The sequence below is a fragment of the Phycodurus eques genome, chromosome 19 (genome assembly GCF_024500275.1).
Source record: "Phycodurus eques isolate BA_2022a chromosome 19, UOR_Pequ_1.1, whole genome shotgun sequence".
Lineage (NCBI taxonomy): Eukaryota > Metazoa > Chordata > Actinopteri > Syngnathiformes > Syngnathidae > Phycodurus > Phycodurus eques.
In genome coordinates, this window is record NC_084543.1 from 6,008,666 (window position 1) to 6,023,226 (window position 14,561).

General features: G+C 39.3%; 1 protein-coding gene across 1 annotated transcript; it reads right to left on the reverse strand.

Annotated features, from left to right (window-relative positions):
* Nucleotides 1–1,315: 1,315 nt before the first annotated feature.
* LOC133417884 (uncharacterized) lies at nt 1,316–10,388 on the reverse strand. The gene is made up of 17 exons (XM_061706089.1): nt 10,291–10,388; nt 9,924–9,972; nt 9,215–9,247; nt 8,955–9,131; nt 8,475–8,626; nt 8,274–8,363; nt 8,139–8,205; nt 7,740–7,903; nt 7,027–7,132; nt 6,472–6,501; nt 6,179–6,355; nt 5,039–5,193; nt 4,870–4,959; nt 3,431–3,478; nt 3,267–3,357; nt 2,610–2,773; nt 1,316–1,762 (listed from the first exon to the last, which is right to left on the reverse strand). Exons 2-17 carry the CDS (start codon nt 9,970–9,972, stop codon nt 1,595–1,597), a joined length of 1,761 nt encoding a protein of 586 aa, XP_061562073.1. The 5' UTR covers nt 10,291–10,388; the 3' UTR covers nt 1,316–1,594.
* Nucleotides 10,389–14,561: the final 4,173 nt, after the last annotated feature.

Consider the following 14,561-nt stretch of genomic DNA (forward strand, 5'->3'; position numbering starts at 1 on the left):
TTTCAATTTTAGTATTATTCTAATTACAAAAACAGTGTTGCAAATCACGAGGAAAGACGGAAAGTTGCAGGGAAACTCTGATCCTGTTCTGGTCTAGGTTGACTCTGTATGAACTGGGCTTCCTAGATTTGCTCATTTGCACGTAGCTATCACGTATATAATACAGGCGAGGGCCGGTAGCACCAATTAATACAACTCGTATTTGTCATCACAACGTGAGCAAATCACGCAAAATAAATAAATAAACAAATGAAACGCTGCTCGTTCCCTTTCGACACGTGGCCAATGCTAGCGTGGTTAAGTCACATCAATCTGAATCTTTGCCATCTGTACAACAACAATAGCAATAACAAGTAAGGTGCAAGAAGACCATATTTGGAGCTTGCAAATGGACGCCTCATTCCTAAATATTTTGGTTTCGTTTTGTTCTTTTTAGGCCACATTTGTGCGTGTGTAGCGATTCACCATGGGCTAAAAAGAAGAGTGTTACACAGTACAACAAAAAACTAAACAACTTTGATTATACATCTGGTTTGATGACCAGGGATGGGACTCAAAAACCGGTTGTATTTGAGAACCAGATCCCAGTGATTTGATTCTTAGGAACTCTGCTTATTGAGTCATCTTGACGTCACATGTAAGAAGTGTATTCTGGTTCTGAACTTTACCAACTTGACGTGCAATAAAACTTCATATCATTATTTGGATGTGCGGGATATTGTGTTAGCTCTGTTGCTACGCGACTGTGCCATTCGTAACGCAACAATAGTCGCTTTTCTATGACATCATCCAAGTGATTCGCTCTGTGGGCATGACCAATCAACCCATGCTAATTGTTACATGAGCGTGAGTGGTGATCTGTGCAAATTGCCTTCCGTGAGACGTCGCCCTGGTGAGAGGGCAAGCAATATTTTTGGTCGTCTGAGTCGCAGCGACTGATCGGCCGCGGAAGTCGCCATGATATAAGCAGTATCGATAATGAATCAGAAATTCTCTAAATTCTTTATCAATTCCCATCACTACTGATGACGGCCTTCCAAGTCCACGCCATTTCGATTTAATATAATGAAACTAACGTGTTCTAACATCTTGTTTTGAATCATTTGCTGCCAGAAGTGTCATTTAAACCATATCAGACCTCATCTCCGCTATTCACTTTCCGAACAAGGCAAAAATGTTTTGTTCAAATAAAGTGGCAACGACCTCATATAAGGAACGTGATATTTACATACAAAAAAAAAAAAATACTATCATCCTCGACGCAGAAGCAGTAGACGAAAAACGCTACAGGGAAAAGAAATAGAACCCCTTACAATTGTACGTTTCAGTCACTGCATTTTATTTCATGAAATCTTGTCCACCCACTCACCCACACACACACACAGATGATTGATAAGCTTCAGTCATAGTTACAGGTTGGCATTCTGGATATGACGGACTCATAAAGTGTAAAAATAGTCACAATAATTTAAACTACATCCTGACACAACTAGATTTATGGCATGCCAACACAAATAAGAATGGACAGCCAGAACACATAGCAATACTCTATAATATGAAAAAAAAAAGTGCAAGATAGATAAAGAAATACACTTCAGTTGTCAGTCACAGGAGAGAGAGACAGAAAAAAAACTAGCAGTAGAAAGAGTTCAGCTGGTGCAAGGGCGCTGCCTCCAGCTGTGGTGTAGATTTTCCTGCCGCGAAGAGCCTGCGCGGGCCGGAAGACGTCGCGAAAGCCGGTCCGGTTCGGGAACATCGTCAGCTGGAGGCAGGGATGACGAACACAGAGGCTGTCAATGCAAACTTGCTCTGCTATCGTAAAGCTTTCAGACTTCCTGCACGTGTCGACTCCAAGTCAACAAAATGATGACTCAAATAAATAAATAAATGACAAGAAATAAATCATGATGATTAAATGCTGCTCTTGATAGTAAAAACTTGTTGTGTCAGTTGGAACAATTGCAGGCATTTAAAAGGACATTTTTTTGGTAATCTGCAAAATCAGTTCTTTTGTCGGATGTTTCATATCGCGTCAGTGTGATACTGATCAGCCGTGCAAACAATACGAGGTTTTCTACACCTCTTTGCCTGCACCTCAGTCGCATACTCGGCTGATCAGTATCAGGCTGACGTGCTCGCGAACAGCAATCATACGAGTTGATTGCAGTTGATATTTTTTATTTTACTATCCATATTTTAGGATTGCTTTCAAGGTGTTGCTTTGAACCCTTCAAATGGACTGTCTGGGACGAGCTAGACTTACCTTCCGGACCTGACCCGGTAAAGTTCTGAAATGAGCTACTACTCTGTCCTGCTGTCTACTACACGGAGACACGAGATAAAATAAGGCAAAACAGGTTTGTTCTTTGTCTGATATACAGATATTGATCAGGTAGTCTCACTTGTTATTGAGATTTTATTACGGGTTATGGATAGTTTTAGCTTAAAATAAGTAATACCATCATTCTATCAGTGTAGGTAATATAAATACACGTGTTTCAAGGCATGCTACGGCTCCATCATTTTAATCTGATAATTGTAGCAGGGACTATCCAGGTGACGTTATACAAACCGCGCTAGGTCATACAAACCCTTCATGATGCGCTTACCAGACTCTGGTCCACCTTAATTGACTCTTTAAAGACGGTCCAGACCACTGCTTCGTTGCACGACGGTGTGGTTAATGAGCCGTTGTAGCGGTAGTAAGAGGTCAGGTCCACATCGCCGAGCAGCTCAGCAAGCGAGAGCTCTTCTGAGACCTCCACCTGTGACCCTACAGCAAAAGTGACATTATGACCAACATTATACAGTTGCGTCGCAGGCAACAGTCTTCACCAAAAAAGGAAACACGTTTTATTCCGAAAAAAGTGTATTTACCGGTAATATCGTAAGCCACTGTAACATCATGCACGGTTTGAACATTAACACAAAGCCCCGCGATGACCCGGTGGGACATAATCCAGGCGCAAGAGCTCCCTCTACACATATGGTACTTTGAGAATCACTGCTCTATGACAATGAGATGGACACCAGTGGTTGGCAAACAAAGACAAATAAAGGGGAGACCAAAGAAGATCGCGCGATCAGCCATCATGGAAGAACTACGGCGAAACGGACCGAAATGTGACACTGTACAACGGCGCTGAAGCTAGTTGCACGAATTGGATAAAACTCTATGCCCAGAAGTCTGCTTACTGTAAGATGTTTTTAGTCAGAGTCTATACACACACACACACACACATTAAACAAAACAAAGCTATACACACCGATGCTTTGTATCGCTGCCAGGTAGCTGCTCAGTGCTTTCCAGGTGCCAGTCATTGAAACATCCGAGGAGTTATCAGAGGAGACTTGCGACTATATCAAAAAAATGTCAACTATTGGACTGCTGGGTCATGCAATATGGTGGTCAAAATCTGAATGGACTCACATCTTCATGTTGGTCAGCAGCCCCACTGCTTCTGCCCGTTGCTGCAGCCTAGAGAGAAATTACACCATTGATATTGACATCTGTCAACAAGTAAATACTGTTTAACATGGAAAATAGCATTCTATAATATTGTAATTTGGATGTTGTAATATCATCACTGAATAGAAAGTAAAACAATAAACAGTTTGTGCACCATGATGAATTCATTGCAGCTCTTTTTGTCGTGTGCGATTTGACCACTGGGGGCAGTAAAATACAGTCATTCAGACACAAACGAAGAGGAGTTGCATAACTACTGTAGGTGATGCAGTAAGCTCCAATAATACGAGTCGTTTAACTTCAACATACTTTTTTTTTTTACGAACACGTAATGTGAAAAATTGAAATGCCGTGCATTTTGTTATTCTTCTCTGATTATTGTTTTATTTCATGTGTAGGGTATGAAAGCAATGTGTAATATATTTTCATTTATGAAACTTCCTCCGTCTCTCAGCGCATCAACGCGAGTACTCTGAAGACATGGGGTTTCCTTGTCAATAATTGGGGAAAATTGTATTGCGATCATTTTATGTACGTACATGCTCGGCTGGCATAGCAGAGTCATGTCCACTTCAATGCTTGTATCAAAACTGGTAAATTTGTGTTTTAGGGCCTGTTGTTTGAAGCACCGTCTTCCTGAATCTAGTTTGCATATACGCAGTAAAAAAATAAAAAATAAATAAAAATGGAATAGTCCATTGCATGAGGAGACCCTCCAGTAATTACCTGAATGTGCCTCATCGTTGTCCGCCTTTGTGAGGCTAGAGTACTGTCTGCCTCACCTCGCACTTTTTTAAATCTGTGGTCTTATGTGATCAGCAATGCTAAATATGCAACATGCAAAATTAAAACCTTAGCATGACTGTGGAAAGTTAGGAGTGCATATTAAAATTGAAATTAAAATCATCTAATCAATATTTGTTTCTTTTTTTACTCTTCTGCTTGTATAGGAATATGACAATTTGCAATTGATTCTCAAGAAACATTTAGCCATAAAAACAAAGTGGCGGGCCAGATGCCTGTGCACTAAACTAGTAGTTCTTAAATCGTTTACACCAAGTACCACCATTGTGACCAATATTAAAATACAGTAGCATAGTAGGGCCAGGTGGTCATCAAAAACAAGACTTAAGTTTTATTATTCAAAAGTATATTTCATATTATTGTGAGCCACTGTCACATTATGCACAGATGGAACATTAACACTGTGCTTCAAAATAGGATCATAAAAAAACATGCTTAAATCATGATTCTGTTCAAATATTTTGCACATAAAAGTTAATTACAAATTGTATCTAAATAAATGCGTAAAAACAAACAGTTCTTCAACATTAAATGAAACCTTTAAAACAAGGATAGCGTATTTGGGGAGCACACCATATAATGACTCTTTATGTTACCTCAATAAAGAATCCCAACACTGCCAGGCCAGTTGTGGTGTTTACTGCCTCCTCCAGAGTTAAATCCTTCCTCTTGTTCACAATATGCACCTAAAACAATATTTGGGGGGAGTAAAAACCTCAGAAAACAATAAATGGCAGGAACATGTATGATGAGATTTCTGAGCACCTCCATTGGGAATCTTTTGGAATCGACCGAGTGCTCAGAGCCTTCGGAGCCCGGAGATAAGGAACCCCAGTGGAAGTGGAACTGGAGAGTGGAGTAGACGTGACCCAGGCCGCCCCCAGACAACTCCATTGCACCCTCCTTCAGTACAAACTTTACTAAAAAGGGAAACAACACGCACAGGAGACCATTGGATATGCTACCCGCACAATCTAATGCAAGGCGGGGATCCTTTTTTTGTCATATTTGGGGCTAATTTCATTTTTGGAAATTCCTCCTATGGCCACACTAAATAAATAAAAATAATAATACTGTAATTAAAATATACAACACAAATTCAAGAAAATGATAATGATTTTTTTTCAATTGTATCTTTAAAAGATTTTAAAACATAAAAATAACATTTTAAAACATTTAAACAAAGGTTTTTGAATTTGATATTTAAAATAGTAATTTAATTTTAGATGTAAAATGTAATGTTTTTCAAGATAGATTTAAGAGAAATAAATAAATGCTTAAATGTGTTTATTAAATTACAATTTAAAAAATATGTTTACGTTTAAATTATATTTTTCACATTTAGAAAATTGTTTTTATTTGTTTATTCTATTTTTTACATGTAATGGATTTTTATGATTCAAAGTTACTTTTAATTTTATAGTAAGACCATTTGTGAACCAAACGATTTGGGGCTGTTAAAACAGTTCCACTGAGATCGTATTTGTTTTATTTGTTTTTAATGCTTTCATGTAACAATATGTTTATTAGTTGATTCTAATATTTTGGTTATCAAATGTGAGTGGTTAAATACTGCCACCCCTCAGTATGATGCAATGCAATTTTACATCATAACCTAATAATGATGTTGATATGGCACTAATTTGAAACCACTACAAGTGTACCTAATGTTATGGCTATTGAGTGCACATACATTAAGACTGTTGGCCTTCTTTTACATTCAAAATACAATTGACATAGTGAAATATCTAGCTAACATGACAATAAATAATAAATATGTCAGAGCTTTTTGAAGTAGATCTTGCCACATTGGCTATGTCGGCAAGTGCCAGTGTTGTTAATTACAATAAACACTTTCAAATCATCAACATAAATTTCAACTGAGCGGGAGGAGCGCTTTCCAACCTGTATGGCCTGTATTTGTGATGTACTTCATGACATGTTTGTCGTCAAACTTAGTAAAAGTGAAGCCGTCAAGGTGCTCGTCCTTGACGGCGTTCTGCGCCTCGATGTTGACTGGCGACTGGCGCTCGCCACCGCAGTGCGAGTCGGGCAGAAGGTGCCACTTGGGAGGACCGAACTCTGTGGAGGAGTTTGGGGTTGGGGGACAATGGAAGTTCCCGATTAAGCTTAAACAGCATTTTGCCCTTTGCACGCGTGTCCGATATCGTATTCGGACGCCTTTGACGGTGACTTACCGCAGTCATCGGCATAGCACCATACATGACCTAAGGAAAGAGAATTCAGTGCAGTAAATCAAACCATTGAATTATGCTGACGAGTTAATACTAAGTCAATTTGTGAGCCAACTGAGATGAGATCAGCATTATTTCAGTGTATAATTGAGTAAATAATGAACTTTTCTGCCTTAGCTCAATAAATGCTGGGAAACATTGACCTCAAATATCAGTATGTTAGCCGTTCTACACCACTGCAAACGTCAACCAAGTGGCAATTTTTTACTGTGCTGGTGTACTTAAAATACCTTCGGTTTTTATCGCGCACCGATACAAGTACTATCGTTGCGCTTTATCCCAGTGGCTATGTCCCATATTTCACATTGAGTAAGTCAATTTGTGAGTAAATTGGGACGAAATCATCATTATTCCAGTATATACTTGTTGTGACATTTTTGTTTGGATTTTTACTCATGAAAGAAAAAAAAACAAAAAAAAACTGTATGCGCCCTAGCGAAATAAAAGTTGGGTAGCGCTGCATTAAAATGTCCTTTCATATTACGTATCCCAACCCACTGGGAGGTAGAATAACAGCAGGAGAAGAAAACACTTGGCGTCCATGGAGGTCTTGTACCGGGCGATACACATTGGTAAGGCCTGTCTTCAAGGGAAACTGTTGGAGCTGAAATTAGAAGGCGGGGCGGGGGAGAAATTCAATAACAAACAAACAAACAAAATCTAAAAAAAGTACAGAAATGAAGTATTTGCACTTTATCACTTCCCACCACAGAACTTAATCAGTGCCATTCAACAATGCAACAAAATACTGAAGACACATTTCTGAGCCTTGGCTTCATGTAAAGTTTCTGTTTGTCCATGACTTCAGTAGTTTACAGAATATGCACGAGTTTTCCACATGTGCCACAGCAGGGGTCAAACCGGTTGAGGTCAGACTTCCCCGCCCACGTTGAGCCCTCATACACGTGCGAGGACAGAATCGTGTACGCGAGGGTAGCCGTCACGATCCGATAACGAGCCGGATCGCACGCGGCATCGCTCAAACAAATGATCTGATATTCTTTTTGTTTTTATCTGCATCCTCACATGGAATCCGTCTAGCAAGATAAATATGAACGATTGTCAAAAGCAGCAAGTCATCGATGGTGACTTTAACTCGGCACCTGTACTGCATGCTCATTATGTCTGATGCAAATACCTGTGAAAAGTCCGCCTCCAAAGCCGCAATAGTCTGGCTTATCTGGACCTACTTTTCAGACTTCCCGACTCACCAGAATTTTATTGACTCCGATGGGCTCCTGAAATACCGTCCAGGCGACCGCTTCATTGCAGGAGGGGGTGGTCAGCGAGCCCATGTAGCGGTAGTATTTGGCGAGGTTCACGCCCCCAATGAGGTCGTCGATGGAGATGAGGTGCGTCACGTTAACTTCAGTGTCTGAAAGAATACACAACGGCAGGTTGTGACTGCAAAAAAACAAACAAACAATTGTGTCCCGCTGTACGCATTTCTAATTTATTGACCTTCTTATTTAGCAACATGAAAGGGCGAGTCAACGTGTTGATTATCTGACCTCTTTGTAAAGATAATAAACTGTACAGACTTATTTCAAGCATTCTCTATAGTCGTATTTTTCTATCTCCACGACGTGTTCAAGTCACGTGCTTTATACCCGTCTTGTTCAGAAGGTAAGAGGTCAAGGCCCTCCAAGGACTTGACACATTTTCATCTTCAGTCGCCTAGGAGGGACAGTCATCAGTAAGTTTGGTGACTCAAAAGCTGGCCTTTGCTGTTTATCTGCACATACATTAATGAAGAAGCCCAGAACGGCGATGCCGGCTGAATCTTCGACGGCCTGCGCCACTGACAGACCTTTCTTCAGACTCACAATATGCATCTGCAAGCGATGACAAATGTCAAGGTGTCGCAATTTATCAAGCACTCGAAATTCCTTCGCCAAAGATTTCTTTTTAGGAATTTTTGTATCATTTGTGGGCCTCTATTGTACCTCCATTGGGTATCTGTGCCCATCGATGGTGTGCTCAGACCCGGGATGGTGATCTCTGTCGCCCCAGTGGAAATGGAACTGGATTGTGGAATAGGTGCCATTGAGTCCACCCCCACTCAGTTCCACCTCGTTGTCCTTCAGTAACAATTTGGCTAGGCAAAAGAAGCAGAAACGGGACACAGATAATCATTGTAGGGTAGCAGTAAGGTAGTTTTTTTTTTGTTTTTTTTTCACCCCCCAAACTTCTGTCCTGGGCATTCCTGGCGGTTGGGAAGTGTCATTTAGAGGAGTAGAAAATATATTCTGGAACCTTCAAAGTTCACGGAATTAAACTAATGTTGCTATACATTTTCTATTAGTATACTATGCAATTACTGTAAAAAAAAAAAAAAAAGTCATCAGGGTTACTATTTTGTGTCATTTTAGACTCCAAATCGTTTTAAATGGAAATGGAGGACATCATTTGGGCTTTTAAAGTACCTGTATGTCCATTATTTACGATGGCTTTGAAGGTATGCTGAGATGAAAAGTTGACAAAAGAGAAGCTGTGGAGCTTTTCGTCCTTCTCAACGTGGCTGCTCTGTATATTGACGGGCGACTGCCTTTGACCCCCGCAGAAGGAACCATCGAGGTCTTGCCAGTGGCTGGGTGTGTGATCTGCTCAAGCGGGAGACCGGGAACCCGTTCAAAACCATTAAACTTTGCCCTTTTAACCACATTTGTCAGAAACTCTCACTTACCGCAGCCTGTGTAGCACCATGTACTTGCAGTGGCTGATTTATGAGGGAAAAGAAAAGACAATACAATGACTGTTAGAAAATAAATGTGGCTTCTTTAGCCCTTTGCTTACATCGCTGTACAGTATTCTATAGAACCAGTTATATTCCAAAACAAAACAAACAAAAACACAAGATTGATTACATATACAGTAAATTCTTTGTCATTAATGTCATTGCAACTTGGACTGTACATTGCATAGTACACGATCATATAGCCTGTACATATCTGTAGAAATGTACACAGACATATATTTATACACCATCTCATACATTACTTTGACTGCTCGTGCATTCTGCATTTTGTTGCCTTGTACTTGTGGCGTGTAATGACAAAAAGTTTAATCTAATCTAATTCTACATACAGTGGCTATAAAACATCTACACACCCCTTTTCAACTGGAGGGTTTTTGTGCTATTAAAAAAAAAAAAAAATTGGACGAATATAAAACATTTAAAAACGTTTAATTTGACCTATAACCTATCATTTTTAACCTATAATCTTTTGAAAGCGGACGTAAATAAAGTTGCGTGCGTGCCCTCTTATAATTGGGATGTGGCCGTGTTTAGAATCAACCAATAGCATTCAAACTTGTTCAATTGGAGCTAGCACGCACCTGCCACCATTTAAAGTGTCTCTGATTAATTACAAGTGGCGATGGATTTCACTCACCGATCTTTATCACCACACTCAGGCACAGCACAGTAAAGGAGACCCGCATCTTTGCATGCATAGAGAGAAAAAGGTCAATGACATTCAAGTAAAATATATCCATTGTTACTTGACACTGACTGGCCTTAGTCATTCTTACAGAGAAAATTCAATAACAAAGCATTTTGGAACCCAGCGAACATCATATAATTACATTTCTTTGTGGTTTGAGCAGCTAATTTTTTTGTATGCTACATCACACAATCCATGAACCAAATGTTACACTTCACACTTCATTTTTCACCTTAGAATTGTTGCGCCGGTTGTTATTATTTGCAAATAGAATTGTTACATTTTAAATTGAAAGCTTTAGAGAGAAAGGTCTTACCTTAGAACTCAGGCGTTCAATCCCTTTTGGCTAAAAATATAAAGTATATCTATTCATTAACACTGAAACACACCCAAAGCTGAATGGAAAATGTGTCCCAATGCAGTTTGGGATTAAGAGTGGGAGGGATTTTTGAAAGGAGGGGTCCCTTACTGTGTACAATGACAACATGTAACCTGAATAGGGGAGACATGAAACCTTGTTTGTTTCTTTCAGTAAGAGCTTTGCTGTCATAATAAAATGTTTTAACCTGTGTTTTTTTTTTTCTTGTTTTTTTTTTTTTTTAAGTGAGACGATGACCTAAGGTGGAACTACACTTGTTGTTCAAACCATTAGGTACACCTGCAGGAGTCTAATAAGACCCCATAAGAGAACAATGCTCATTTGGTTAATTATTGTAGTTTGCAGTGGCGTAGAACTGCATTGCATAGAGTGTTACTAATATTGGGATTTTATGTACAGTATGACGCTACAACATATTTAAAAAAAATAAACAAACAAACAAAAACACCTGTGTAGTTCCACAGCGTTGCAAAATATAACACGAATAATTTTCCTGTTCTATTGGCAGATAATGTCATTTAAATTCCATAATTTTCCTCATTTCATTACTTTTTAAGCCAATGTTTTGCTGTGCACCTACCTCGGGATTCCATTTTGTCTATAAAGGTCATGCAGGTGAACCTAATGCTTTGATAATCATTAACAACTTAATTGACTGGTTAGGGTTTGGTGGTCTACAAGAATGATGAGAAAGACTTTTGAAAGCACAATAAAGGAAGCGGTATCCTCCACTTTCTTTGAGGAGAGCGGCCACAATGGTGCACGTAAACAACAGTAAAATCCCGCTAAAACCGACCGTTCCGGTGCATTGGACCATGTTTAAACACAAGAATACTCTTGAAATAAATTCCTTAGCAGACTGACAGCCGAGAAGGAAAGTGAATCTCTCTGGATTATGCCGAGGCCTGACAACATAAGAGGTGTCATTTGAGAAAAAGGAGCTGTGTTTTGTATTGTGTCATTTCAATTACAAAAGACAGCAAAAGTGTTGAGCGCAAACGAATGTAAAGACAGCCAAGCATTTACATTATCAAGAGTCCAGTAATATTTTTCTTTCTTAAAATGTATTTATTCATCTTTTAAAATCAACCCCCCCCCCCCCAATGAATTCCCAGTCCTGGTCTAAATGTTTCAAATAAAGCGTTGCAATCTTAATAGCTCTGTCTTACAAGGTTTACACAATAAATTATGAATATCACTGAGGGCGTCGTGACAAAAGATTTTGTCCTGAATTCGTGCCAGAGTCATAAGTAGCGTGGTGTTCCAGACAAAGAATAAAGACACTGAAACAAATGAAAAAAGATTCAAATAATCGTAAAAAGGAGTTCCTCCAAAAAGCCGGGGAGCAGTTTATTCAGGAAAGTTGTCCACTCCTTTTCACAAACGTATAACAAATAATAAACTATCACTATAATCAACTGTACATTAGTATTCACAGACGTCATGAATATTTTGTTGTTGCCGGTTTTGCAGTAATTACAGGCTAGTCTTTTTGAATGCTGCCACAAACCTGGCACACCTATCTTCGGGTTCGTCAAGTTCGACTGGGGTTGCTGTCATCCATGACTAGCAGCCTTCTCCCGGTTATGATCAAATAATAGAAATGAACACTAACGTTGAGATAGTGAATTGAGCTAAATAGATAGAAGAACCCAATGAAATAAGACGGAACAGCAAGTATTAGCGGGATAGTCTCATATTATAGCATTTCAGTGGTTTAGATCAAATCAATATAAATACATATTTGTATTTTGAATGTATTTTTTAAAAATAATTTTCAATTTAGCTTTTTACTTTTAATTTTACTTTATTAATTGTAACAAGCTCGCCCTCTCTGCGTTTAGTCAAGCCAGGCTGTCGACGTCGTCTCGCCGTCTTCCTCTTTAGTAATTACAAATGTATGCACGGTACCATTGACAGGTGTGTGGTAGAAAGAATGGCCATTAATTCGTCTTAGTTGTAATAAAGCACCTTGTTGGTCTTTGACCAGCAGTATCCTTTATTCCCAGTTTACTTTAATTAGAACACGCATCCAATTACTATTAGACTACAAGGAAACCCAAACAACAACGACGAAAAATAAAACACGTAATTAAAAACAATTAACGCCGGTAGGCATTCTGGGATGCCCAGCATCAATGTCCCCGAGCTCCACTTTTTTATTCTTATATTTTGTTGAGACTGAATGTAAAGGAAGCAATTGTTTTGTCTTAAACATAGAGCAGATGGTACGTTCCTTTGCTTTCCTAGCAGCGTGCCAAATTGTAATCATACCTATGTACTGCACATAACAGGTTTTTTGTCAAGTTGGAAAGCTTGCCAAGCGCTTCTCACAACATTCATTTTTAAATACCCATAACACACAGTTTTCTTTATTATTTTTTTAAAATATTATTATTTATTATTACTATTATTTTACCTTTCCTGTTCAGCTGCATGGACATGCAAAATGGTGGCTCTCTGTATGCCTTTTCTGCAGCAGGGGAGTTTGAAATCCTCCCTCTGCTTATTATTATTATTATTATTTTTTTAATTATTCTGATGTTTATTGAAAATGGAGCCGGACAGAAAAGGGGTCTTCGGGAACAGACAGAAGGACAGCAAGGGCAAGGCGAACAGGGGTGCGAACCACAGCAGAACATTAGTCAGATAGTCTAGACATTTGACCACAAGTAATGTTACAACAGTCAAATCGTGTTCTTATTTGTGGATGGGTGGGGGGCAGTGCTATTGACAAGTGGTGCATTGGGTTGCTTTTTATAGTGTCTAAACACCTGGAAGAACCTGTGAGTTGATATCTTACCATAACCTGTGTTAATATTAGTGGTCCCAGCACAAGCAATTAAAGCCTATCGCATGTCTATAGAACTTATGAGCAAATGAACACCATATCACATGCATGTTAGTCCAGTGATTTCCAACCTTTATGGAGCGAAGGCACATATTTTACAATTGGAAAATATCACGCCACACCAACAAACAAAAATGGCACAAAAAGTAGATGCACAGTAATTACTGTATGCACTTCCTGCCATGGAATAGAAGAGCATTTATTTGTTCTGTCTGTCACTATGCCTCACTGGCATAAATAGAGGAACAAAGATACATTAAATTCTGGTAAATTAATATTTTTTTTGAGCATTTAAGTAAAATTTGATAATTTCCCCCGGCACACCTGAAGATTGCTCATGGCAGACTAATGTGCCACGGCACACTGGTTGGGAATCACTGTGTTAGTCAATTGGTGTACGGAGTTGCTGAGGCGGCACATCAAAGAAGGGTGGGGCGCAGTCAAGAGAAATGCGAATACTCAACACCCACTCTTATTACTATGGCTTATTAGCAGGTCGGCGACTGGCAACCATTATTCCTGTATTGTGACCGTGTGTGATGGGGTGTTGTGCATTAAAATTGGGGAGACTGGACCCTGAACGAGATGTGAATGTGACCAATGTGTGTAATATGTACAGTGTGAGTAATACAAATGTGCAGAGTGTGTGAAGTAAGACTCCTGTGATGGCTGTGTCTTATGCCAGCCTAAAAACCAGCGGCTAAAATAATTCTCCGTCCAATCTAAAAAGAAATGGTGCACTGGTAAGGGACATTATTTCAGTTGTTTAGCATTTTTTATCTGTCAGATTTTAACTTGCAGCAAATTTGTGTCGTGTGGCTTTCCTCCCTTTCCTCTTCTCAACAGGTCGTTCTGGTTTCTTTGTATAACCCCGATTCCAATGAAGTTGGGACGTTGGGTTAAACATAAATAAAAACAGAATACAATGATTTGCAAATCATGTTCAACCTATATTTAATTGAATGCACTACAAAGACAAGACATTTAATGTTCAAACTGATAAACCTGATTGTTTTTAGCAAATAATCACTAACTTTGAATTTTATGGCTGCAACACGCTCCAAAAAAGCTGGGACAGGTGGCAAAAAAGACTGAGAAAGTTGAGGAATGCTCATCAAACACCTGTTTGGAACATCCCACAGGTGAACAGGCTAATTGGGAACAGGTGGGTGCCATGATTGGGTAGAACAAGAGTTTCCCTGAATTACTCAGTCATTCACAAGCAAAGATGGGGAGAGGTTCACCTCTTTGTGAACAAGTGTGTGAGAAAATAGTCGGCAATATTCCTCAGCCTACAATTGCAAGGAATTTAGGGATTTCATCATCTACGGTCCACAATATCATCAAAAGGTTCAGA